The sequence below is a fragment of the Homarus americanus genome, unplaced genomic scaffold (assembly GCF_018991925.1).
Source record: "Homarus americanus isolate GMGI-L3 unplaced genomic scaffold, GMGI_Hamer_2.0 scaffold40841, whole genome shotgun sequence".
Classification (NCBI taxonomy): domain Eukaryota; kingdom Metazoa; phylum Arthropoda; class Malacostraca; order Decapoda; family Nephropidae; genus Homarus; species Homarus americanus.
Genome location: NW_024739413.1, coordinates 308,288 through 335,066, shown reverse-complemented (window position 1 = coordinate 335,066; position 26,779 = coordinate 308,288). Strand labels below are relative to the sequence as shown.

Genomic DNA, 26,779 nt, shown 5'->3' with positions numbered 1-26,779 from the left:
AATAATACTAAAAAATTCAGTGTTCAATCTAACAGACGCAGACGTACTTGAAAAATGAAAAAAAAAATATCCCCTAAGAACAACGAAACACTTCCCTCAGTCAAGTGAATAGAGGCGAGTGAGTGAGTGAGTGGTTGACCGACAGCAACCAAAAATCCGGAAGCCTAACAGCGCATAGAATGACAAGGTGATTCCCGGCCAACCGTGAAGCCCCTTAATACTCTATAACAACACAATCCATTTCTCTTCACCCATTATGCATATCATCACGATTTCCTATACTAACACCTGTCTTCATTAACACACACAATTAGTACAATCTCTACGTAGGTGCATCTGTCCTCAACAACATTCAGTAAGGTACTTTCTCTATTTACACACGTGTCTTCGGTACTTTCTCTACTTACAAACTTATCGTCGTCAACATACACTCAACACATTTTGCTCTCTCTCTCTCTCTCTCTCTCTCTCTCTCTCTCTCTCTCTCTCTCTCTCTCTCCATTTATCGTACGGGGTGGATCAGGGGTCACATATATTTTAAAGAACTGAGGTGAGGGGAGAAATTGGTAGGGAAGGATGGCGCAAGACTCATGGAGAAAGGCGAGAGGAAGGGAGCTGAAACAAGCCGAAACAATCGCGCACACACACGCACACGCACACACACACACACACACACACACACACACACACACACACACACACTTACATCCCATAACATATTTAAAATTGTCTTCCTTTCTATTTAACGAGAGAAATATTTAAACAGAGTAAACATCGTAGTGTATACAATGAAAGCTACTCCTGGAAGAGTGTGTTGTCTTGTTCCCCACGCCAGAGATACAGTAGATAGATAGATAAATAGATAAGATAGATAGATATATTCTCCCTCTAGCTCTTCCATTTCTTCCCCCCTTCCATTCATTTAACCCCCACCCTTCCCTTTCCACTCCTACTTCCTCTCCCCATCCTTCTATCCCCCACCTCCTTCCTCTCCCCATCCTTCCAACCCCCACCTCCTCCCCATCCTTCTATCCCCACCTCCTCCCTCTCCCCATCCTTCCCCCCCCCCCACCCCTCCTCCCATCCTTCCTCCCCACCTCCTCCCTCTCCCCCATCCTTCTATCCCCTCTCTCCCCCCTACCTCCCCATCCTTCTATCCCCCCACCTCCTCCCCTCTCCCCCTTTCCTTCCCACCCCACCTCCCCCCCATCCTCTCCCCACCTCCTCCCCCTCCCCCATCCTTCCCCACCTCCTCCCCATCCTTCTCTCCCCCTCCTCCCTCTTCCCATCCATTCTATCTCCCCATCCTTCTATCCCCACCTTCCTCCCCTCTCCCCATCCTTCCCACCCCACCTCCTCCCCATCCTTCTCCCCCCTCCTCCTCTCCCCATCCTTCTATCCCCCACCTCCTTCCTCTCCCCATCCTTCCAACCCCCACCTCCTCCCTGCTCCATCATTAGAGTTAAGCTTTACTTGCCACAGTACACCCAAGTCAATTGTTATTGATGTACAGTACATTACCCTGTAGCGCGCCGAGACTCATACAGCTGCATCACGTACCTGTAAAGATAAAGGAAAGGGAAGATTAATATTGGATTCTAGTACACTTAAATACTTCACACACACACACACACACACGCACACACACACAGTCAAATTCTTCCCAAAAGGCGCGCCAGCACGAAGATGTTCTAGTTCATATTTACGGTGCATACAAGAAACGCTAACATGGACAATTTACACAAGATAACATGACATTAATGTCTTAAATTACATGAATTAGGCTTTACTGAAAAAACAAAAGTATGCTCTTGTCATGTACAGTATGTTTTACCTTATCTAAACGTCATGCGCATTTTTATAACAATACATAAAGTGGTATTTCGAGAGCAGATAACTATAGTCCTACAGAGTCCCCGAAACACAATGTCTTCAAAATAGTAATTCTTATCGGTTACAAAAACGTTCCTGAAATATAATATGTACTGTACAGTCACTAATAAACCTCTGTTATATGTAAATCGTCTATAACTTGTCGGACTACAGAACCTACCTGGTGTAAGCATGAGGGACATAACTCTGGAAGCGTAATAACTAAAGTCGTCAATAGTGGACTTGATAGATACAATCTCCCTATATGTTAAGTTTCCCCTTAAACCTTTACGGCACTGGTCACTCGGCACAAAAGTTATCTTCGGACACTGACATACCTGATAATACGAAGGTAATTTTGCGACCGCATCCTATAATTTGATATCAAATTATTAGAAAATTGCATAATCTTACTCCAAATAGCGGCAAGTCGTCGTCTTGTTTGCACGACGCGGTAATTTAAAGTAAAACAGGTGCAAGAAAGAGCAACGTAAGTTCCGTTAACTGTTAGTTTCACTGACGACAGGTGCATAAGTGCTTGCTGCCACCTTTCACTCCTACAAAAACTATACTAATATTAATAAACGAAATTAATTAAGTTAGGATTTTTCTTTAATAAAGCATACATGTGAAAAACAATTCTTCTATATTTTTCATCCGTTACGTCCAGTAGTAGTTCCTAACATGAGTAGCTCTCCTATTAGCCCAGTTAAGGCGACAGATGTGGCTGAGCGGCGCTGCGGGCAGCGAGGCACCTCAGAGGGGATGGTAAGTATAAATTGAGACGCAGACTGGAAGCGAGCATCATTCACCCACCACCACCAGTCCCTCCACAACGTTCAACATGACTCGCAAGGTTTGCAAGATCATCACCTTCCCAGTCTAATGTATCATAATTTTCGTTTCTTGCTTCTTGTATGTAAACATTTCTACAGCCAACTTTGTCTTACAATTTAAATATATTAATTTTCAAGGAGTAAATATGACAGATACTTAGGAGTGCTTAATAAAAAATTAAAGTTTTAAATAAGAGTGGACAAGTTCCTCCCCTAACCTATAACCAAGATTTAGGGGCCATAACTATAAAAATAGACAGAATATGGTGAAATATTTCCACCAATTTTGCTTATTCCTTACTTGAATTATTATGTTCCCAACTCTGGGAAGCACAGAGGGAAAGCCTGTATCATGTCTCCCTCCCAAGACGGCGGGGGAACGACAACAGGTGCTGCTCTTACCTTACCCGTCATAAAACTGCCATAATATTAACACGTACTAGTTACTGGCACACGTCCTTTAAATAACTGTAACTACTCGTATAGTCTGTCCACTCGAAGCTGCAACTGAGGCCTTGGGTCAGTGTGTAACAAGGCAGCTGATTGGTTGACGGAGGGACACCCGACGAATCTCTTACATTACTTCAATATTTAATCTACAGTATTTATATTCTCACAATTTAAAGGATAATAACTTTTTCTGTGTTGATCTCTGACAATTTCCGCATATTAGCATGTAAAACGCTCCGGCAACATAAATACTGAAGTACTGTGGTGATTCTTCGGGGTGTCCGTCCGCCAACCAATCAGCTGCCTTGTTACACACTGACCCTAGGCCTTAGTTGCAGCTTTGAGTGAATAGTCTAGAGAAATCAGCATCTGCCAGTAACCACCACCTCTCCACAGGCAGCCCTGCTGCTGGTGGTGGTCTTGGTGGCCATGACTTTCGCTGCTCCCTCCGACCCCTACCGCCCTCCTGTACATCAGTCGGGCTACAAAGAAGTGAGTCGAGTACCTCCTAACAAAGTTTTTCGTGTTAATGCATTGCAAACATTTGTATAGGAGCTCCGGCCCAATGTGCTGAGATATGAAAAGAATATGTTCATGAATATATACAAATGCTTCTGATATCAGATTGAGTGTCATTCCATTAACTAAATTAAACTTCATCAGCCTGCAAAACCACACAACTTCGCCTACACTGTGAGGGACGAGTACGCCGGCACCAACTTCGGCCACAGCGAGGACTCTGACGGCAACACAGTCCGTGGCACCTACAATGTAGACCTCCCTGACGGCCGCAAGCAGATGGTACGTGTCTTTAACACTTAAGTCAGCTGAATACAGTACCAGTAGCGCTTAACACAGTGTTAACACCCGCATCCTATACAGCAACACCTTAAACACCAGTTATAACCATGTTCGCCCATTCTAGCACAAATTTCACTATTAATAACTTCTTATACTTCAGGTGAACTATGAGGCAGACCACGAGACAGGGTTCATAGCCAACGTGCAGTACTACGGCGAGGCTCAGTACCCCCACGAGTACGGTCCGCCCGTCACCTTCAAGCCCAAATACCAGGACTCATACCAGCCCAAGCCTTCATACAAGCCAAATCCAACGTATAAGCCCAAGCCAACATACAAACCACAGCCCTCTTACCAGCCCCCTCAACCCTCATACCAGCCCGAACCCTCTTACCAGCCCGAACCTTCAACCCTCCCTCACCCCCATACCAGCCCGAACCCTCACCTCCCACCTCAGCCCGAACCCCTCATACCCTCCCCACCCCTCATACCAGCCCGAAGCCCCTCATATCAGCCCGAGCCTTCATGCCCCCCCCACCCTCATACCAGCCTGAGCCCTCGCACCAGCCCGAACCCTCCCTCCCCCCCCCCTCTCCCAGCCCCCTCAGCCCCCCCATACCCTCCCCTCCCTCCTTACCAGCCCGAACCCTCATATCAGCCCAGCCTTCACCCCCCCCATCAGCCTGACCCCCCCCACCCTCCTCAGCCGGCCTTCATACCCTCCCCCACCTCCAGCCTGAGCCTTCACCCTCCCCACCCCTCATATCAGCCAGGCATACCCTCCCCCACCCTCTTCAGCCTGAGCCTGCAGCCTGAGCCCTCATACCAGCCCGAGCCCTCATATCACCCCTTATACCGATCCCAGCCTTCCGAGCCCGAGCCCTCATACCAAACTGATCCTCATTATGAGTTTGAATCCAAGACCTTGGACCCACGTGATACTGAGTCCGTCCTTGAAGCTGATGCCAAACCCCAACAAAAGCTAGAAACTGAACCCCGACACCACCTTGATACTGAACCCCAACACCACCTAGATACTGAACCACGACACCACCTTGATACTGAACCCCAACACCACCTAGATACTGAACCCCGACACCAACTTGATACTGAATCCCGACACCACCTTGATACTGAACCCCGACACCACCTTGATACTGAACCCCGACACCAACTTGATACTGAATCCCGACACCACCTTGATACTGAACCCCGACACCACCTTGATACCGAAACCCGACACCACCTTGATACCGAAACCCGACACCACCTTGATACCGAACTCTCACACCAGTCTGACACCGAGCCCTCATACCACCCTGACACCGAGCCCTCATACCACCCTGACACCGAACCCCCATACCACCCTGACACCGAACCGCCATACCAACCTGACACCGAGCCCTCACACCCAGATACCGAACCGTCACACCAGCCTGATACCGAACTCTCACACCAGCCTGATAACGAATCCTTACACCAATTCGACGCCAAGCCCTTACACCAACCCGATACCGCCGCGTCTTCAGAGGAATGAATGTGCATTAATGGCGCCTGAAACACCCCAAGCCTGTATTAGGACTCTAGTCACTGTTTCATTGTTTATGTTATTCTGTGATTGCAATAACTGATGCATGATAATTATATTGTTTACGTGTAATAAAAAAACAGCTAATATTTTTTTGGCTTTTAATACACCACAATTATATACAGCCTAAATACATTTTATTGATATACAACCGACTGTTAATATACTACAATAGTATATAATCCTTACCTTGTCGTGCATTTGCAATATGGTATACATTACTTTTAATACACTGAATTGATATATCTATAAGCCTTTAATAAATTATAATAATACATTATCTACTTACAAAATGCTATGGTGATGTTCTGTCGGCCTATATATTACAAAAAAACTTTCATACATTAGTCAATCATTTTTTTTATTCGAATACAATTCAGTGAAATGGTCACTATACCTTAAAAAAGACTTTTCTAACTCTTGTGAATATGTGACACAAACTCAGCAGTCACAACCAGGCACGGCTTTGTTTAGGTCGAATTCAAGAAAAAACTTCAATTGTCTAAGTGTGCATAAAACCATAAGGCATGCATCGTGTGTATTTTTTTTAATAATTAACAATTTAAAATGCTAAATTAATTATAAAAAAATATCAATACCGTAAAAAAAATGTCATGCAAGAAGTAGAATAGAAAAAACGTTATAAAATTTCACTGTATCAAGACCCAGGATGACAGAGTAAGTTACTGTATTTCGAAGCAGCATATAATCTCAGCGCCACAACATGTATACACTGTGATTACTACGAGTGGATCATAAATACCAATGCAATACAACCGCATTATAACACTGCTCACACCTAACCCCTAGCCTTTCATTCAGCTCGCGAGTGACGTCATCTAGCAACGAGAACCATACTGACCGCTAGTGACATCATATAACAACGAGAACCATACTGACCGCTAGTGACATCATATAACAACGAGAACCATACTGTCCTCGAGTGACATCATTTAACAACGAGAACCATACTGACCGCTAGTGGCGTACCATACTGACCGAGAAGACGAAGTTTACCTTATAACACCTTCACACTTTCCTTTAGCTACTACGTGGTGAGGAAAAACAAGTACTGTGTCGTGGAGTAAACACAAAACCTGTGTCACAAACAGCCAAGCACTGAGGCTCTCATTTAATGAAAACGCGAGACCCACAGTAATATAAACACAGGTCGAGGTAACCCAGTGCCGCATGACCTTAAACACACTCCATAGACTACAATCAACCATGCATTCAACCTTCCCAATCTGCTGTAGCCAGGTGATCTGTGGCTGGCTGGGGGTCTTCTGTCCTCCTGGGCTCCTCCATACCAAAGATCTTTACTGATAACTGATGATTTCAAAAAAGTTTATCCAGTGGAAGAATTCAGTCGTCACTGAGTCAAAACACAGTTATGAAGACACGTATTTCTGGAGATCACATTAGCTCAAGTTTAGATCAGAGGGTTTAATTCTATGCTTTAGGTCTGTATTGGTATAAATAACACAGACCAGACTGAACCCAATAACAACTTCTACCTGCCCTCCCCCCCAACACACACATATGGGATATGTACCTAAAATTAATGATCATCTCAAGTGTTTGGATTCTGCACTTAGTCCAACGATCTTGGCCCAAGAGGTGTTGTCTCACTGCATGTCCCCTGGCCACTGGTTCACACTATACAGTAGCTACTGGGATCAAGTCGCGAGAGTAAGGTGTCCATGTTGTTATACTGTGACAGTAACGACAGGAACGCACACTAGTGGTCAGAGGCATCTCACTCACCAACAACAAACCAACAAAAACAAACGACTGTTTCACATGTGTAGCGTAACCCATAAACCTAACCTTCCTTTACGAGGAATCATTAAGAAGTATACGATGAAACACGTGTAATAGGTGACAACATAAAGGAGTAAAACTAATAAGGCAAAATTATTAAAATGTATAAATATTTGTATGTTGTATTCTGATATATATTTACATTATGTTCTTTATATATTATGCATGGTATAACTAATTTGTTAAATGTGAATCTATACATGTTCTTTATATAGTGTATAAAATATTAAATAAATATATTGTATACACTGTGTATACACATACCGGAACAATAAAAAATATATTATTATTTTTTTAAAGAAAACTTAAATATTCGACTTCATTATTCCATTATTATTATTATTATTATTATTATTATTATTATTATTATTATTAATATTGTTGTTGTTATTATTATTTTTATTAAATCTGCTTCTTACTTTCCCTTACTGTCTACATTCAACACATGTGACAAGGTACCAGTCGCTGCCCCTTCAGTTAAGCGCTCGTCATGCTGTTTATCAGTGAAAACGAAGTACAGTTAGTGTACTTTTAAAACAGTTGTGACGATGAAACTTTTATAAATGTGACTTGAAGCAATACTGAGAGACAACATTGACACATCAAACACCTGTTGAGATGGGAGCAACAGGTGTGAGGTGAAGGGTGGACAGGTAAGCAACAGAAGGGAGGGCAAGTATAAAGGCAGGCACGGGCCGGACACCACCATCATTCACCACCACCACCACCAACAACCAACATGACTTCCAAGGTTCGGGTTTTCACCAAACCGTCGTAGTGTGTGTATAACATATACGAATTATTCGTAGAAATACACTTTTTTTCCGTCAGTGAGTGAGGAAAAAAAATTTCCGTCAGTGACCAAGAGATAAAATTGCATAGAGAACTGTAGGCGCTTCTAAATAACCATATTCTATAAACACAAATTGTACTTTCATATTTAATCTTAGATCTTCAAATGGACTCTGTGAAGAATATAAAAGGGTTTATACTGTGCTCCTTTCAGTCAAGGTCTCTGTCCGCCTCGACATAATGACTAAAATTAAATTTCACACATCTGCGGTAAACACGAGTTGAAGTGAGAGATTACACGTATATCTTCTCTACACCATACTGTTGCCACCGATCTCACGCCACCATGATCGTTTTAGCTAAGTCAAAGCAGTAAAACTTTCCTGACACCTGTGAGAGTAATGAGTTCAAGTAGTATGTCTATAGTTGAATCAAGCAGGACCTTGATTGTCGGGCATGTTTCTCTCCGTCAACAGCAATATCTCCTTGTGTGACGTAGGTTTGTGAGGCAAGTGTACGCAAGTTAAATCACATTACGAAACTTTATATTATTACCTAAGTGCGACAGTGAGAAAAAAATCACAAACCATGAAGAAACACATCCAATACGATCAAAGTTCGTATCCAAATATTCTGCTTCATCGACATTTGTATTACATCAACACCTAACGCAACGCTACCTCCCCCACAGGCGGCCCTGGTGTTGCTGATGGTGGGCCTGACACTCGCTGACCGGGCACCTTACCACCCTCCACCTCCTCATCAGTCCGGATACAAAGACGTAAGACAACTCTTATAGTCTACCAAACAAAGTCAACCTACATGAAAGACTATTAAGTCATAGTTTACCAAGTCAATATAATGAATACATCACATAATGAGTCTGTATCACTGCTTCACAATATTATATAAGGTTAATACAGACTTATTTAAGCATAATATCAATGATTATGGCCTCTGTTTCAAATATCCCATGCATAATGCAACAGCCACCGAAGCCACACAACTTTGAATACGCTGTCAGGGACGAGTACGCCGGCACCAACTTCGGCCACAGCGAGGACTCTGACGGCAACACTGTCCGTGGCTCCTACAGTGTTGACCTCCCTGACGGACGCAAGCAGACGGTACGTGTCTTTACACCTGTGTCATAAACAAGTCGAAGAACCGTAATTCTTAACTGATAATAACAAACAATTCTCATCTTTATCTGCACTGGTTGGCATTAATAATAACCCACTTTATTTACACCAGGTGAACTACGAGGCTGACCACTACAAGGGTTACCAGGCCGAAGTCAGCTACTACGGCGAGGCTCAGTACCCCCACGAGTACGGTCCCCCCGCCACCTTCAAGCCTCAGTCTTATGGTCAACCCTCATACAAGCCCCAGCCCTCATACGAACCCCAGCCCTCTTACAAGCCCCAGCCCTCATACGAGCCCCAGCCCTCATACGAACCCCAGCCCTCTTACAAGCCCCAGCCCTCATACAAGCCCCAGCCCTCATACAAGCCCCAGCCCTCATACGAACCCCAACCCTCATATGAACCCCAGCCCTCATACCCACCACCACCTACCTATAACTGAGGGTATCCGCAGAACCTACTAATACTTACCTCGGCCTAGTCACTGTTGCTGGAGATGTCATTTTGTTGATAATAAAACTGATGTTAAATACATATTCCCTTTGGTTGCATTCCTTATAAAATTACTTGCTGTAATCTGTAAGAAACTATTTGATGTATCAGTAAGAATTAAACTCAGTGGGCAGATACAGCTATCCTAAACGCTGTATACTGATGGTATAGTCGGGCAATATATTTGTAGACTAAGATGAAAAACACCTTCAAGTCACTCTGGCGGATATGAAACCCTAATTAAGATACCTGTAGCTACCTTTATGCTTTACAAATATCTCTTTCACCAAATCTTATAATACGGAATTGTTAAAAACGGTATGGCATTACAAACCAAAAGACTTACACTAAAAAAAATGGCTAAATATGTCTACTGTATCAGCACACCATACATAAATGGGAAACTTCTCGTCATATAATAATTCCACCTAGGGTACATAGTCAACTTGTACCATGGGGAAGGTCTCCCACCCAAGTGCTGGCAGGAGCAGCAGCAACACCCTCTCAGCTATACATCCAATAAACATAGTGAGTTCGTCCAAGGGAGTGATCAACGCCCGCCGTCCGCCGCCTTTAAAATCCCGAGACAGTAGTTCGAGAAGCAGCAACTGTGCTAATTCTTATATTAATCCTCTCACAAAACTCTGATAATAAAGCTTACAACTCTTAAGACCGTCAGTGAATTCTTATCAATTGCATTTTTCTTACATATCGGATCAATTAATGTTGTAACACGTGGATAGAATAAGATACATTATTAATTAACACTACCCCTAGATTTCTACTCTTTGAGGGACAACTTGATTATGGAATGTCAAATATAAAAAGGCATTTATGTATCTAGGGAGCAGGGGAGTCTTTGTCCTGATGACAAAGTGTAAAGGGCTTACATACTCTCCTTCCTTCCCTCCCCCAACTCCCTTGCTGCCCTTCCGCCAATGTCCGAAAACTAACCATACGTGTAATATAGGACCCTGATCCTGGAAACCCTTTGAGCCTGCTAACAAAGGAAGGGACGGACGAGGGTAACTGTACAAGCCAGGTCAACTCCTATGATGGAGCTGAGGCTGTATCACACATTATATATATATATATATATATATATATATATATATATATATATATATATATATATATATATATATATATATATGCTGATAACCACAAGGAAGAAGAAAACACGAAGTTCCCAAGCGCTTTCGTGTAATTCACATCTTCAGGGGTGAGTACAGACTAAAGAGAAATACAAACCAAGGTGTATATATACAGAGGAGGGTGAGACCAGGTCCACAATGGTCAGGTATTAGGTAATGACCCTACTATCTTTAAATAGCACACAACGGTTGGTGGTCAGGTCAGAGGGTAAGGTGACCCAACTTTCTCACCTGGTTACAAATCTTCTTAATTACAAAATTGTCCAGTTTGTACATGCCATTACTCAAATTCATGTTGAATGCTTCGGTAGAATTAAACAACACAAATACAGTGTTAGGACAGGCCAGGAATCCAATGCTCTGTTTGTTCATTTGAGAGATAATAAGCATTGCATTGACTGGGATAATGCCTCCTCAATATTACCTTGTAATTCAATTGATAGTAGGAACATCATAGAATCTAGTCTTATTAAACATACCGAAGCATTCAACATGAATTTGAGTAATGGCCTGTACAAACTGGACAATTTTGTAATTAAGAAGATTTGTAACCAGGTGAGAAAGTTGGGTCACCTTACCCTCTGACCTGACCACCAACCGTTGTGTGCTATTTAAAGATTAGTAGGGTCATTACCTAATACCTGACCATTGTGGACCTGGTCTCACCCTCCTCTGTATATATACACCTTGGTTTGTATTTCTCTTTAGTCTGTACTCACCCCTGAAGATGTGAATTACACGAAAGCGCTTGGGAACTTCGTGTTTTCTTCTTTCCTTGTGGTTATCAGCATATACCTAGATCACGCGCACCTACAGTGATTTACTTGCATATATATATATATATATATATATATATATATATATATATATATATATATATATATATATATATATATATATATATATATATATTACATATACACACACACACATATATATATACATACAAACATGAAGGGTGTGACGTCACTGTTCTCAGGGGTTACCAATCTTAATCAATAGTGTAATTCAATACATTCGGGGGTTAACGTAGTACGGTACTGAACAATTTGAAGTTGTGCCGTTCTGAATATTCAAGTAAATTAATTATTGTTATAAATCATTAAAAACGTTACATTATATAACAAAACCACCATAACTAAACCTCTTTATCAACCTTTCACTCGTGTCTTATGGAGTTAATATTGCACATAAGAAGGAAATTCGTAATTTTAGCAAAGAAGACAGGTGTAATAATTAACAACGCAAACTGCCAACAGGTGAGGGAGAGTGGTGGACAGGTAAGTACAGATGAGGGAGGGGCTGGTTAGTATAAAGGCAGACACAGGCTGGAGACGAGCAACAGTCATCCACCAACCTCTTACAACACAACATGGCTCACAAGGTTCATTATAAACAAACGTTATAATTTACCTTATCATGTTACCTATTCACGAGTCATAACTTTATTTTACACTCAATTCATAACCAAAAAAAAAGAGGAAAGGTTGAATCCACGACTTGCTGTTCAAAAAATGTTCACTCGCAACAATAGACAAGCGTTATACTAAACATTTGAACAGAGTGCACTAAAAATCTACAACTTTAATAATAAAAATGTCTACTTAGTTTTATCACTCGCTGTTAGGAGTATATATGTTAATGCTAACGGATGTACAGATTTACCAGTGTGGACAACTCCCTTTAACCATCACCTTCCTCCCACAGGTAACTCTGATGATGGTGGTGGTGGGCGTGGCTCTCGCTGTCCCCTCCGACCCCTACAAACCCCCACATCAAGGTTACAAGGTCAGTCAGGTTTAATATCAAGACGGGGTTATTCACGCCCTAGGTCTTTATCATACATAGTAACATATTATTGTTTACAAATTCAAAAGTTCCTCCCTACAATCCAAAACAAAACCCAGTTGGTTATAATAGAATTTAAGGATAACGCACTATTATTTTAACTCATTTATTTTCTTATGCGAAATAGTTTTTGTATTTAAAAGTGATCACTAAGCGAGGTAAATATTCAAAATATTTACATTAATTATCTTTCGCAGCAACCCGGGATGCCACACAACTTCGCCTACACTGTGAGGGACGAGTACGCCGGCACCAACTTCGGCCACAGCGAGGACTCTGACGGCAACACCGTCCAGGGCAGCTACAATGTCGACCTCCCTGACGGCCGTAAGCAGACGGTACGTGTCATTACATCCATATGCTAAAAGATTAACAAACATAAGCAGTTAACACTGATATTTACCATTGCAGCTGTCCACCTTTACCAATTCTTGATTACGTTCCCTGCTGATACAATAACCTTCTGTACTCCAGGTGACCTACCAGGCTGACCACTCCAACGGTTATGTTGCCGACGTGCAGTACTATGGTGAGCCCCAGTACGCCCACCAGTCAGGTCCCGCCATCACCTTCAAGCCCCAGTCTTATGGATCACCCCAGCCTTCATACCAGCCCCAGCCCTCATACACACCCCAGCCTTCATACCAGCCCCAGCCCTCATACACACCCCAGCCTTCATACCACCCACAACCATCATATAACTGAAGGCTACTGCTGTTACTATCATCATTTACCCCGGCCTGGTCACTGTTGTTTTAAATGTTTCTGTTGACAATAAACACATAGCTTACTGCATATTCCCTTTCATTTTAATCCAGATCAATTTAATCTCTATACTTGGTGGAACTTTGTATATCTCGTATCACTAAGAATAATATGGGATACAGCTGTCATGGTGAGAACTCTACAATACCTGCTGCTATTGTATATTGTACCGTGTATTATTCGTGGGTGTTTTTATGTACAGTATTTACAATAATCTAATACCCGAGGGAGTGATAACTAAGTCTCACTATAGCAAAACATAAAGCATCCAGCAAAATCTAGCGTTTAACTTCGTACACACTAAACATCTTATAATGAAATTTAATGATAATGAGCATCAGTATAAAGTAATGCGAAGACTTATACCGCATAAATTATTTACATAATGAAGTTCTTGTGATAAGTTAGAAGGGAGAAGGTGAACTGCAGAGATTTGTTTTTAACAACTACGAAGCTGATAGCCAATCTTATGTATCATCCCCATCAGAGCACAAGAAATATAAAAAATAAACCATTGATATAGTCATTGAAAATAAGCCGGGGGTATTTAACATCAAACACCAGTACAATATTGTCCTTAGGGATCGCTATATTACCGTTCAAACATGAAGCCTTCATTTTTTAACAAGAGTAAGGCGATCACAGTCCATCCCAGTATCTGCTATCTCCCAGGGTTAAGACAGGTGGTGCTTAAATACCCCTGGCTTATCTTAGAGGACCATACCCGCTGATATTGGCAATATTATGTCAAGTGTCCATACTCTTACAACTTCAATATTCCCAACGAAACTTAACAAATATTCCTTCCGCTAGTTCCTAAGAAATACTGTCCTGGTATTGGATAAGAAGGCACACGCACTCAAAAATACTCGAAGAAATTTTCAGTCGTGACAATAGATGCAACACGCCGCATCCATCACCTTTAAGAAGTAAAGACCTTAGTTCGAGACTCACCAGATTTCACTTAGGCTGGATATTTTAATCCTCTTACAATTCTAATACTCTTACAAGACTGACGGTGGAACGCGAGTCTCCTCTCATAGCGCACCACACTGGTGTTTAATCCCTAATATATCAGTCGACGATTTGTACTGAGTAAAGTGTGACTGATGAATCAAGTGTCATTAAAGCAGAGAGGGAGGGCGCCTACGTCCCTCCTTTGTGTTCAAGAAAGTGGACGACTTAATAAGGATGAGAAAAAGAATAGCTAACCAGGATGACCACGATGCCTTGTATCTCCTCCAAAAGCACTTGTCCGTGGCCAGATGATTTTATTCAGCTTAAGGAAACCTCCAGGAGCCTAAAGGTTAAAACAACAAATTAGGAGTGTACGATGATCTTAACTCCATGTTCACAGCGGCCGTGAACCTCTCATTGGAGGTCTGTCAACGGCAACAAAAATATCTTCCGGTCTGCCAGCAAGGAATTGTTATTTGCAAAGTCTCCCAGATTGCAATGCCAGCAGTCCTACCCTTCTGCACAGTAACCAACGAACAAGTTATGAGGATCTTTCCAGAACATCTTAAAAAGTCAGCAGGAGTAAACTCAACCGGGAGACAGTCACTTGTAGGGGACTGGTATACAAAGTAACCAGACCAACTTTTACCACAAAACAAAAATAATGTCTTACTCACCGTTCTGATGTGATGGTATCCTTAACAAAACTAACATGAATGATCTATAAAAACTATTGACGGCAACATTTATTTTTGAGACAAATACATTTAAGGTTTAAATATATATTAAACTATAACTACAGATTGTTGCTTCCTACTTGCTTATAACTGTTAAGACTTATGGAGTTAATATCAATAATCAAACTCAAATTTAGTAATCATGAGGCAGAAAACAACTGTAATGATCTAAACAACTGGCGACATGTAATGTTTATGTTTTTACTTGGCGGTAGGAGCGTTATGCACCACACAGCTGGAGGAAGAAGCCAACAAGTGAGAGTGAGGAGCAGACATATGGTGAGTGAGGGGCTGGTCAGTATAAAGGCAGACCCGGGCTGGATACAAGCACCAGTCACCCACCACCAACACTACACAACATGACTCAAAAGGTTCGTGACGTGAAACATTAACATTAAACTGTACACAAACCAGTAATTCATTCATTGGTCTGAGCTTAACTTCTCGCAGCAAAACAGTAAACTTAACATGGTTAACTCGACACAAATAGGGTTGTCTTAATAAAGCTGGGCGCGAGTCTCTGGTGAAGTACTGTTACAGTAAAGTTAATTTACTAACTGTTTATATTTTGATCTGGTAAGACAGTAACTTAAAACAAAATGAGCATCAATAATACAATAGTGACTCTCTCTTACCTTCACCTTGCATTATATAAAATAAAAGGAAAAATGTTCCGGCTGTTAGAAGAACCTAAATGATTTTTCTCATATAAATTATATAGCTTATTATAGAGGAAGGTGTTGACAGTTCCCCTTAATTCTCATCTCCCTACAGGCAGCTCTAATGATGGTGATGGTAGTGGGTGTGGCTCTCGCTGCCCCTTCCGATCCCTACGGACCTCCACCACAAAATGGTTACCAGGTCAGTCCTATTTAATATAAAATTCAGTATTGTACTTCTTATGTCATTAACATACACAGCAACATCTTAATCCAAGACAAATGATTCTAAAATGCAATATTTTCATTGTACAAAATTGAACATAAAATAGATTAAGGAGAATATTCCTAGTAACTTTAATATATACCCATCAAAATAAAGCAGTCAGTCGGGGATACCGCACTCATATAGTATTTTGCTTCTATATATATTCATACACGAAATAATCCTTATATACCTGAGTTATTAATACCCGAGACAATCGTTTATAAACTTAATATGAAAAAATTTCAATGAAAGTCGGGGATGCCACACAACTTCGCCTACACTGTGAGGGACGAGTACGCCGGCACCAACTTCGGCCACAGCGAGGACTCTGACGGCAACACCGTCCAGGGCACCTACAATGTAGACCTCCCTGACGGCCGCAAGCAGACGGTACGTGTCTTTACATAACGTTCTTATTCAGCTAAACACTATTTATGGTTCACGATGACAATGTTCATTGTAACTGTCAACCCCTGTCAATTCTGGAATGTATTCACTGTTAATACAAATTTATTCTCTCTCCTCCAGGTGACCTATGAGGCTGATCACTCCAAAGGTTTTATTGCCGACGTCCAGTACTACGGCGAGGCCCGACATCCTGACCAATACAATCCCCCCGTCACCTTCAAGCCCCAGTCTTATGGCCAGCCCCAGCCCTCATACCACCCCCAACCTACCTATAACTGAAAGCTACTGCTACTGCCATTACCTTTCACCATGACCAAAGTTACTGTTGTTTAAAATGTGTTACTGTTGACAATAAATTTTAGCTTATTCCATATTCCTTTTCATTATTCTCCAGATAAATTCCATTGAACATTTTAACAAGCAAGTTGCTAAGAACAATCTTTGATAAAACGGAGTGTAGCGACAAGGGGTAAGAAGGAAATTATCCTCTGGTAATGTGTTGTAACTTCTCGTTCTACAGTCTACCGGTGTACGTATAATATCTTAATAACTTAATGAAGAAAATGGCAGCAAAAACTCTACTGTGGATAACTTGACCTAATAGTCCTAAGAGGGATATTCCTGGACCGGGGTGGGGATGACTTATGTCACTTCATCCCTTTGAGATGTTTTTTTTTATCTCAATAAATGTATCAATCAATCACTCAAATCACTAACAACTTAGTACACATTAAACACCTCATGGTAAATTATAATGTTAATACACGTCAACTGTGATAAAGTCCCTTTAGTTTTAGTGACATTGCATATGAAACCACACTTCATATGGTAACCTGGCATGTGAAAAGGCGAAATGCAGTACAGGATCTGATGAATGGAGTAGAATGTTTACCACTTATCAAAAGTTCCTAATGTTATTTAAGATTAAATACCTTCAAGGTTCTGCCTACTAAGTATTAACAGACAGAAAGAGGACAAGATACAACACGCACTCCTTAAACATACTCGTAAAAAGATTTCAGTCGTGATAGAATAGAAGCAACACGCCGCATCCTCACCTTTAAGAAGTGACGACCTTAGTTCGAGACTCACCAGAGATCACTTAGGCTGGATATTTTAATCCTCTTACAATTCTAATATTCTTACAAGACTGACGGTGGAACGTGAGTCTCCCCTGATAGTGCACCACACTGGTGTTTAATACCTAATATATCAGTCGACGATTTGTACTGAGTAAGTGTGACTGATGAATCAAGTGTCATTAAAACAAAGAATAGTGAGTTTATGGGCTACAGATGCTCCGCTATGATCATTCGCGTCTTACAAACACTGAAGGGGAGGATGCCTATGGCCCCATACCTCCCTCCCTTCTCATGTCAGTCAATAAGTCAGAGAGATATACAAAACAAAAACGAAAAGGGTCGGTGGAAAGAGAAAACAGCAGCCGGAAAAATCATTCTACTAAAACAAGATATTCATAGGGAGAAACATCCGGATAATAGCGAACCAGCAACTAATTTCATCAAAATGTCATAAATAATTTTCAATAAAAAAGGGATAGTGAAAACCCCAATATCAGTCAGGAAGCCCAGTGGCAGTTTAATGTAATACTGTAGTGCATTGTCCAAAGCCACCCCCGGGTAGAGAAAAGGAGACGATCTGTATACAAGCTGAATTCAGACGAAAGGTCTTGAGGTACACTATTTTAGGTTAAGAAACAGCTCGAGTCAACAAGATATGGAGAAAGTAAGTACAAAACCAGGATGTATCAACGAGGCCGTTATTAATCCAGAATCAAGATATCCGAGGCTGATCTAGACACACAAGAAACTGGGAACAAACCAATCTTAACATAGAAAATATACAGTATATTTATGTTAAAGAATTCCAGGAATCAGTATAAGATGGCACATACCTAAAACTACTTAGTTTGCACAACCTTGATAAGGTGACGTGGCAGCCCATCAAACGTGTCCCTATGATTGTGTTATACCGATAACAAGGAACATTGTGAATGCAGAACAATTAGGATACAATAAGGATGTTAAAGTACATCAAACTACAACAGAACATCAGCTTCCCACTCACCTTTCACTCAAAGTTTTGTGGCGTTACTGTCAGTAATAATAATTCTAACTTCATAATTTAAGGCGAAGAACAGGTGTGATAATGCACGACGCAACTGACAACATATAATTTTTGTTAATACAAAGAGATAGGAGGTCCATGTATCACACAGCTGCAGGTGAGGGTGGGTGGGTGGTGGACAGGTGAGGGAGGGCTGGCCAGTATAAAGACAGACTCGGGCTGAACACTAGCATCAGTCACCCACAACTAACATCCTCTACAGCATGAATCCTAAGGTTCGTGTTATGAAGTATAACAAACTCCACCTCAGCTAGTAGTTTATTCACATGTCACACCTTCACAATATACAAAAGTTGGACACAAGATCAACTCGATATAGATAAGTTTTTCTTGTTAAAAGGGTCTGAATGTCTTAGAAATTAGTGCTAAAAATAACACCAAATTAGGGACTGGAATTCTACGTCTGTATACAATATGGTAGTACAGAACACCATAATATAAAATTAGCTTCAAGAATGCAATAGTGGTTAACTCTGCTGTTTCTTAACATTAAATAAAATAGGGTGGACTTTCACTGTCTGTTAACAGGACTTCAATGTTTCTCTATGCACAAATTCAGCTGCTCGTACATAAGCATGTTGACAACTCCCTCTAATCATCGTCTTTTCACAGGCAGTTCTGGTGGTGGTAGTGGTGGTGGTGGGCGTGGCTCTTGCTGCCCCCTCCGACCCCTACAGTCACCCACCACAAAACAGTTACAAGGTCAGTCGTATTCTCGAGAGTATTCTAGGTTCTATCAGAATAATAATTATCAACATTAAAATTAAAAACAGTGTACTATATTTTGAAATTAATAGTTCATGTCTAAAAATTCCAAGTTAAGTGAGAAAACTATTTCACAATAGATTTTATGAAATACATATCTTAGCAGCTGTTGGATACCGCAGTTATATTTTAGCTCAAGTTGATATTTTCTTGTAATAAAGAACTTTTGTATACGGTACTGTATGAAAGTGAACGCTAGATATTTACATTAAATATCTTTCACAGCAACCCGGGATGCCACACAACTTCGCCTACACTGTCAGGGACGAGTACGCCGGCACCAACTTCGGCCACAGCGAGGACTCTGACGGCAACACCGTCCAGGGCAGCTACAATGTCGACCTCCCTGACGGCCGCAAGCAGACGGTACGTGTCATTACAGGTTAACACTGATAACAATTATTTAACCCTTTGATTTAACCTTTTCAAGTCAAAGGTTTGATCCATCATTCTCGAAGTATTAAAACATCGTTCTAGAAGGGTTGACTCCATTGATATTGAAACAGTGGCTACCAATTCTTGATTACGTTCACTGCTGATACAATAACCTTCTGTACTCCAGGTGACCTACCAGGCTGACCACTCGAACGGTTATGTTGCCGACGTGCAGTACTATGGTGAGCCCCAGTACGCCCACCAATCAGGTCCCGCCATCACCTTCAAGCCCCAGTCTTATGGATCACCCCAGCCTTCATACCAGCCCCAGCCCTCATACACACCCCAGCCTTCATACCAGCCCCAGCCCTCATACACACCCGAGCCTTCATACCACTCACAACCGTCCTATAACTGAAGGCTACTGCTGTTACTATCATCATTTACCCCGGCCTAGTCACTGTTGTTTTAAATAATCATGATGTTTTGTTGACAATAAAGATTAATATTACCGCATACTGTCTTTCATCATTGTTAACATTAATTCACTTTCTAGAAATGCTATAATCTTTTAACAATCACATTCCTAAGAAGAAGCTGGAAGAAAAAAGAGAAGCCTTGGGACAGTAACTGCAAACTTTGTTCCTATACTCTTACAACGACAATCTTCCCAACGATAACATGAAAATCCCCCGTATCCTGTTTACTACAACACAGTACTGTTAAAGTGATCTGAGACAGAAAGAGGGCAAGATACAACACACTCCTTTAACATACCCATGAAAGGATTTCAGTCGTGGCAGAATAGATGCAACATGCTGCATACATCACCTTTAAGAAGTGAGACTCACCAGATTTCACTTAGGCTGCATATTTTAATACTCTTACAATTCTAATGCTCTTACAAGACTGACGGTGGAACGCGAGTCTCCTCTCATAGTGCACCACACTGGTGTTTAATAAATAATATATCAGTCGACGATTTGTACTGAGTAAAGTGTGACTGATAAATCAAGTGACATTAAAACGAAGAAAACTGAAGATGATAATGAGTTTATAGGATGCAGATGCTTCGCTATGATCGAATAATTAACTTATTTTTAAACTTGATACCAGATGTCTAAAAAAATTTTTCTCCCTTTTAGTTGTTTACACCACCAGGCTTCAACGCTGTGTTGCTCCTTATAGCCTTTGATTACACTGTTGTCATACTAGAAAATTCTTGAAAATGGATCATAATAAAGCTAGTTAATCTTCACTGACTTGAAAAGCCAATTACCCCTGTCACTAATATGAAACTCGTGTGTGTGTGTGTGTGTGTGTGTGTGTGTGTGTGTGTGTGTGGTAACCCTAACTAAGAGAATTGCAACATGGTTATAGACAAAACAAGAAGCACTACAAACTTGATTTATAACCAACACCACATTTTAGAAAGTGTAAGGAAATTTGAGTGACCATCAAACGCAGCTTTCATAAATCTATTGACATTACACTAAGAAACGTCTCAGCGGGTATGGTGTAAGTTGGTAAGCTAATAAAGGCAGGGAGTACTGAAGAATTCTGTGTAAAGTACAAACGGAATATAGCGGCGATAATTAGTTCCTAGTAAATTTGGGTGTTTAAACATGGAATTGTTTCCTCTCTAGTCTTATTAATTAATTACTACATGAACAGGACTATGGAAATCACTCAAAAAGTACAAAAACTCACTCAGTTGTTGACCTACAGTTTGGTGATGATCTAAGTATCTGGGAACTTTCACCTGATGCACAGCAAATTTTTCATTGCGACGGGAATAACGTACTCACAGAAGCAGGCTTAACAATGAACAAAACAAAAAATAAATATCAACTGTAGATAAACCTGGAGCATCGAAATAAAATAAGTTAACAGACCTGGAGTCAATACAACAGGTGATCAAACACTAATAAAAATCTGAACGCGGGCGAACTCCACTAACAACAGAGAAATACAACACAACCAAATGCCATGGATGAGACACCGTGGGAATGGATGGTAAGCTTTCCAAGATGGCTTATGAGTGAAAACCAGGTAAGGAAAGACCAAGAGGAAGATGGAAGGGCGGAGTAGAAGACAATTTGACAGTAAACATTCAGATTAATACAGAGACGAGAGGAAGACGGAAGTGACAACAACTCACACATGAATATAAACATAACTAACATTAACAGAACCACTAATTTCCACTCACCTTTCACTCTTAAGACGAACCGCTATGCCGTTATTATCAGCAAATAAATGCATATTGCACACTCTTGAGGTAGAAAACAACGGTAATGATGATCGACACACCTGCCAACATGTAATTTTGGTTCCTAATGGGACACAGGAGCGTCATGTGTCAAACAGCTGCAGGTGAGTACAGGAGAAGGAAAGGCTGGTCAGTATAAAGGCAGACGCGGGATAGACACAAACATCAGTCACTCACAAGCATCCCTCGTCCGCACCATGATTCACAAGGTTAGTTAGAAGCCTTATAACATAAACTACTTAATCAAGTAGTTTATCCGCACGTCATAACTTCACTTTATACAAGAAAGTTGAAATCACGACCATATTAGTGTAGTAAGATAAAAAAAGGGGGTTAAAACAATTTTCAGTTACAGCAGGACAAAATATTTTACCAAGTACTCGGGTAATGGTATTTCTGTTTTCGATAACTTCAATAACAAATAAAAAACTATTTCTTACTTTTTTCCTCGCACCACATAAAAAAGGTGTATTGTCTTTTACCATTAGGAACACCGTACTGCTCTAAGTACAGAATTTATTTACCAGTGTGGACAACTCCCTTGAACCATCACCTTCCTCCCACAGGTAACTCTGATGATGGTGGTGGTGGGCGTGACTCTCGCTGTCCCCTCCGACCCCTACAGACCCCCACATCAAGGTTACAAGGTCAGTCATGTTTATTATTAAGACGGGTTTATTTTACGCCCTAGGTCTTTATCATACATGACATTTTATGAAATATGTTATAATAAAAAAGCCGGGGACAACGCACTAATATTTGAACTCAAGTAGGTATACTCTTTACGAAAATAATAAAAATAATTGCATCACCTTTGACAGCAACCCGGGATGCCACACAACTTCGCCTACACTGTGAGGGACGAGTACGCCGGCACCAACTTCGGCCACAGCGAGGACTCTGACGGCAACACCGTCCAGGGCAGCTACAATGTCGACCTCCCTGACGGCCGCAAGCAGACGGTACGTGTCATTACAGGTTAACACTAATAACAATTATTTAACCCTTTGATTTAATCTTTTCAAAGGGTTGATATATCATTCTCAAGGGATTAAAACATCGTTCTCGAAGTGTTGATTCCACTGATATTGAAACAGTGGCTACCAATTCTTGATTACGTTCATTGCTGATACAATAACCTTCTGTACTCCAGGTGACCTACCAGGCTGACCACTCCAACGGTTATGTTGCCGACGTGCAGTACTATGGTGAGCCCCAGTACGCCCACCAGTCAGGTCCCGCCATCACCTTCAAGCCCCAGTCTTATGGATCACCCCAGCCTTCATACCAGCCCCAGCCCTCATACACACCCCAGCCTTCATACCACCCACAACCATCCTATAACTGAAGGCTACTGCTGTTACTATCACCATTTACCCCGGCCTAGTCACTGTTGTTTTAAATGTTTTTGTTGACAATAAACACATAGCTTACTGCATATTCCCTTTCACTATACTCCAAGTAAATTTAACCTCTAGAACTGAGGTTTACTGGGATAGTACCAATATCTGTTGCTGCTGTGTATTATGGCGTGGTGTTGTGTCTGCAATTATGTACAACAGCCTCGTAAAAAATGGGTAAAATTGCTACCTTTCCGTAAATGAACCCTCACAAATAATGCGAGTCTTACCTGTGTAACTTCCCACACACCTATAACATACTGCTACCTAACGTAACATTACAGAATATTCGTACTTTAAGATGGAGGCATATTGTAACATTAAATATTTATTTATTATAATAGATGCGAATGAAGTAGCTACACCTTCATTTACGATGGAACGACTCAAACATCTAATGCTTGCAATATACGTAAATGTAAAGTCAAACTTATATCTAATACCCACTATGTGACTTTCCATTATGAATTATAAACATTACAAGACTAGAAACAGACAATTCAAAGGTAAATCACGAGTAAGCATATAACTTAAACCCTCCATCGTGGAATACATGGAGAGTTCTTACTGTTACTATATTCCCAAAGGTTGTTTAAGAGCAGTGTGAGAACAGGTAGTAACACGCATTTCAATATATTCATGAGATAGACGTTTGGGGTTCGGTAGTTACAAAACCGATAAAGACGCCGAGTACATCGCCTTTAAACATCTGAAGGCCTTAGTCCCGAGACTCACCAGATAACAAAAGGTAAGATTTTCTAATCCTCTTACAAGACACTGATGATGAAATACGTGGCTCTCAACACAGTCTACTGATTTTCATTAATTAATTTCGCTGGCGGATTTTTCACTCACCCATACAGCACTTGAACTTGTACCTGAACTTCCCAAAGTATTAAAAGTAAACAGCTTCTAGTGGATGCAGGTCCCCGCCGCTATAACTAGTGACCCAAGAAGACAAAACAATTCCTAACTTCCCACAATCTGAAAGACAAATAAAGATCATCTAACTAACAGGAGAGGTTTAATGCAACACTGAACCGGTTATGCTTAAGTCATTCTCAGGGTATCACGTTCAAGATTCGAATGGACGGACGCACACACACACTGACGGTAATTCTTGGTGTCTCCCCGTTAAGCGACAGAGAGCATAAAGACTAATTATCTCTGTAAAGGCACAATGGCTCTACCCGGGAGATTAACCACGTCAAACTTAACCAAGGACAATGGCATTTGGTAATATCCGTAGGGTTCTTTGTTCCTACCTCTTTCTCCCTCCTTGGTGTCAAAGATAATGACCAATACCTACATTGTGGCCGAGACCAGGGTTACCGTGCGTGGCAGAAGAGAACAAAAGTTATAACAGTATGACACGCAGGGAAGCAGTCACGAGAGGTATGTCGTCTGCCGTCACCTGCTGCTCGTACTACTGCTCATCCTCCACCTGTTGCTCGTACTACTGCTCATCCTCCACCTGTTGCTCGTACTACTGCTCATCCTCCACCTGTTGCTCGTACTACTACTCATCCTCCACCTGTTGCTCGTACTACTACTCATCCTCCACCTGTTGCTCGTACTACTGCTCATCCTCCACCTGTTGCTCGTACTACTGCTCATCCTCCACCTGTTGCTCGTACTACTGCTCATCCTCCACCTGTTGCTCGTACTACTGCTCATCCTCCACCTGTTGTTCCTCCGGGCAGTTTCTGTTGACTCTACCCATTGTTTCTCTTACCCTTCCAAAGTAAACATAACAATACATGCCCCGGGACTCGGTAACTCCTTCCCGTACTCTGGGTCAGCCGGGCACCTCCTCTAGACACTGTTGGTCACCTGGGTATCTCCGCCAGGCTACAAGCTGAATTTGTCTGATCGTAAAGGTCCCGGAATGGAAGCACTGAACCTCCATAAAAACTCAGGTAGGAAAAAAACATGTCGGTCTAGGGTCAAGTTGTGTGTACAATAGTTAGAAGAAAAAAAACTAACTAACAAAAAAGCATAAGTGTTAATCAAAAGCGGTGTCAGTGCTGGCTGGTCAAAAAGTTCCGGTCAAGAATGTTGCAGTATACCACAGACCTGGCTGACTCTAGTCTACTTGAAATTATTATCTATAAACACCCCCAAACTTAGCGAAGGCAGTGACGTGTATCTCTTATTAATGTATACGTCGCACACAAACTTCATTAGTAAATTAATTATTTTAGGAATAAATTACATGGTATTGACTTTACACAATTAAATTTTTCCTCACTAATTAACACAATAGTAATTTTTTATACTCATTAACTCATAATTAATTTCAGTTAATTACAAAAATTCTGCCCCCCCTCAAAAACATAAAACAAATCATAAATCTCGTCGGCACAAAAATTTCACTCGGCTACCAACATGTCGAAGTTCCTCGTCTCCACAACACAACGTCAACTTCGTTCATCCTTCCCTGGTGTCCTGCCATAAGTGTCCACAACAACAACAACAGCCTTTTTCATCTGTGGCTAACTGACCCTATATAGTTAATATCTGTTGTTGGATCTGCCTCTTGGGTCTTCCTTCACCGCTGTTGTTGATCCTGTGTTAATTTCCACTCGTTATTCCTGTGTTAATTTCCACTCGTTATTCCTAAATCTCCCATATCCTTCTTAATCACGCCTCTCCATCTCATTGTGTCTTTCTCTACTTTGCTTTTACCTTCCACTGCTTTCTCACTTCTCACCTTAATTAACTTTATTTTCTGCTCCTCGTTAAGCAACAAATGTGACAGGTAGAAATGGAGTGTAATCAGTTGGAGCGCTCCCAGGTAGTCGACACGAGGGAAAGCAGCAACGACAACTAGAAATTGGGAAGGAAGAAACTTTAAACAACTGATAAATTCCAACAATTACATAAAAAAAAAATATAAAATAATAATTGTTATTTTATCACAATGCCATTTCTGTTCGCCTTTAGTTAGCTCAATTGTGACAGACTTTCTTGAACAATTAAGATTTTAAAAGAGGTGAATTTAGCACTAATAACAGAAGAGCAACTTTCTACCTACCTTTCACTCCTTAAAATAGACTGTCAACTGGCTCACACCCGTAAAACTCGACAGTTTCGCCATGTTGTTTAAGACAGAATGGACGTGATAATGGCACAGATACGTAATTTCTCGTATACTTGGACATAAGGCTGACACCCATCATACAGCTGTCAGAAGGATGGCAGCAGGTGTGCAGGGTGAGCG

At 41.3% G+C, this 26,779-nt stretch overlaps 6 protein-coding genes across 6 annotated transcripts; all 6 read left to right on the top strand.

The window, feature by feature from the left end:
- The first annotated feature begins 2,689 nt into the window (after positions 1–2,689).
- On the top strand, positions 2,690–5,496 carry LOC121874730 (adhesive plaque matrix protein-like). Its single transcript, XM_042379008.1, has 5 exons — positions 2,690–2,728; positions 3,555–3,650; positions 3,822–3,959; positions 4,120–4,415; positions 4,758–5,496. The coding sequence occupies exons 1-5, from the start codon at positions 2,717–2,719 to the stop codon at positions 5,494–5,496; spliced, it is 1,281 nt and encodes a 426-aa protein (XP_042234942.1). The 5' UTR covers positions 2,690–2,716.
- A 2,525-nt stretch (positions 5,497–8,021) lies between these two features.
- LOC121874752 (adhesive plaque matrix protein-like) lies at positions 8,022–9,842 on the top strand. Its single transcript, XM_042379040.1, has 4 exons — positions 8,022–8,122; positions 8,855–8,944; positions 9,153–9,290; positions 9,418–9,842. Exons 1-4 carry the CDS (start codon positions 8,111–8,113, stop codon positions 9,748–9,750), a joined length of 573 nt encoding a protein of 190 aa, XP_042234974.1. The 5' UTR covers positions 8,022–8,110; the 3' UTR covers positions 9,751–9,842.
- A 2,442-nt stretch (positions 9,843–12,284) lies between these two features.
- Positions 12,285–13,597, top strand: LOC121874755 (larval cuticle protein A3A-like). The gene is made up of 4 exons (XM_042379044.1): positions 12,285–12,338; positions 12,662–12,742; positions 13,000–13,140; positions 13,277–13,597. Exons 1-4 carry the CDS (start codon positions 12,327–12,329, stop codon positions 13,505–13,507), a joined length of 465 nt encoding a protein of 154 aa, XP_042234978.1. The 5' UTR covers positions 12,285–12,326; the 3' UTR covers positions 13,508–13,597.
- A 1,928-nt stretch (positions 13,598–15,525) lies between these two features.
- On the top strand, positions 15,526–16,967 carry LOC121874763 (pro-resilin-like). Its single transcript, XM_042379053.1, has 4 exons — positions 15,526–15,632; positions 16,036–16,122; positions 16,441–16,578; positions 16,717–16,967. The coding sequence occupies exons 1-4, from the start codon at positions 15,621–15,623 to the stop codon at positions 16,873–16,875; spliced, it is 396 nt and encodes a 131-aa protein (XP_042234987.1). The 5' UTR covers positions 15,526–15,620; the 3' UTR covers positions 16,876–16,967.
- A 1,920-nt stretch (positions 16,968–18,887) lies between these two features.
- LOC121874753 (larval cuticle protein A3A-like) lies at positions 18,888–20,400 on the top strand. The gene is made up of 4 exons (XM_042379041.1): positions 18,888–18,959; positions 19,357–19,446; positions 19,735–19,875; positions 20,072–20,400. The coding sequence occupies exons 1-4, from the start codon at positions 18,948–18,950 to the stop codon at positions 20,300–20,302; spliced, it is 474 nt and encodes a 157-aa protein (XP_042234975.1). The 5' UTR covers positions 18,888–18,947; the 3' UTR covers positions 20,303–20,400.
- A 1,884-nt stretch (positions 20,401–22,284) lies between these two features.
- LOC121874760 (larval cuticle protein A3A-like) lies at positions 22,285–23,594 on the top strand. Its single transcript, XM_042379050.1, has 4 exons — positions 22,285–22,365; positions 22,723–22,803; positions 22,978–23,118; positions 23,310–23,594. Exons 1-4 carry the CDS (start codon positions 22,354–22,356, stop codon positions 23,502–23,504), a joined length of 429 nt encoding a protein of 142 aa, XP_042234984.1. The 5' UTR covers positions 22,285–22,353; the 3' UTR covers positions 23,505–23,594.
- The last annotated feature ends 3,185 nt before the right edge of the window (positions 23,595–26,779 follow it).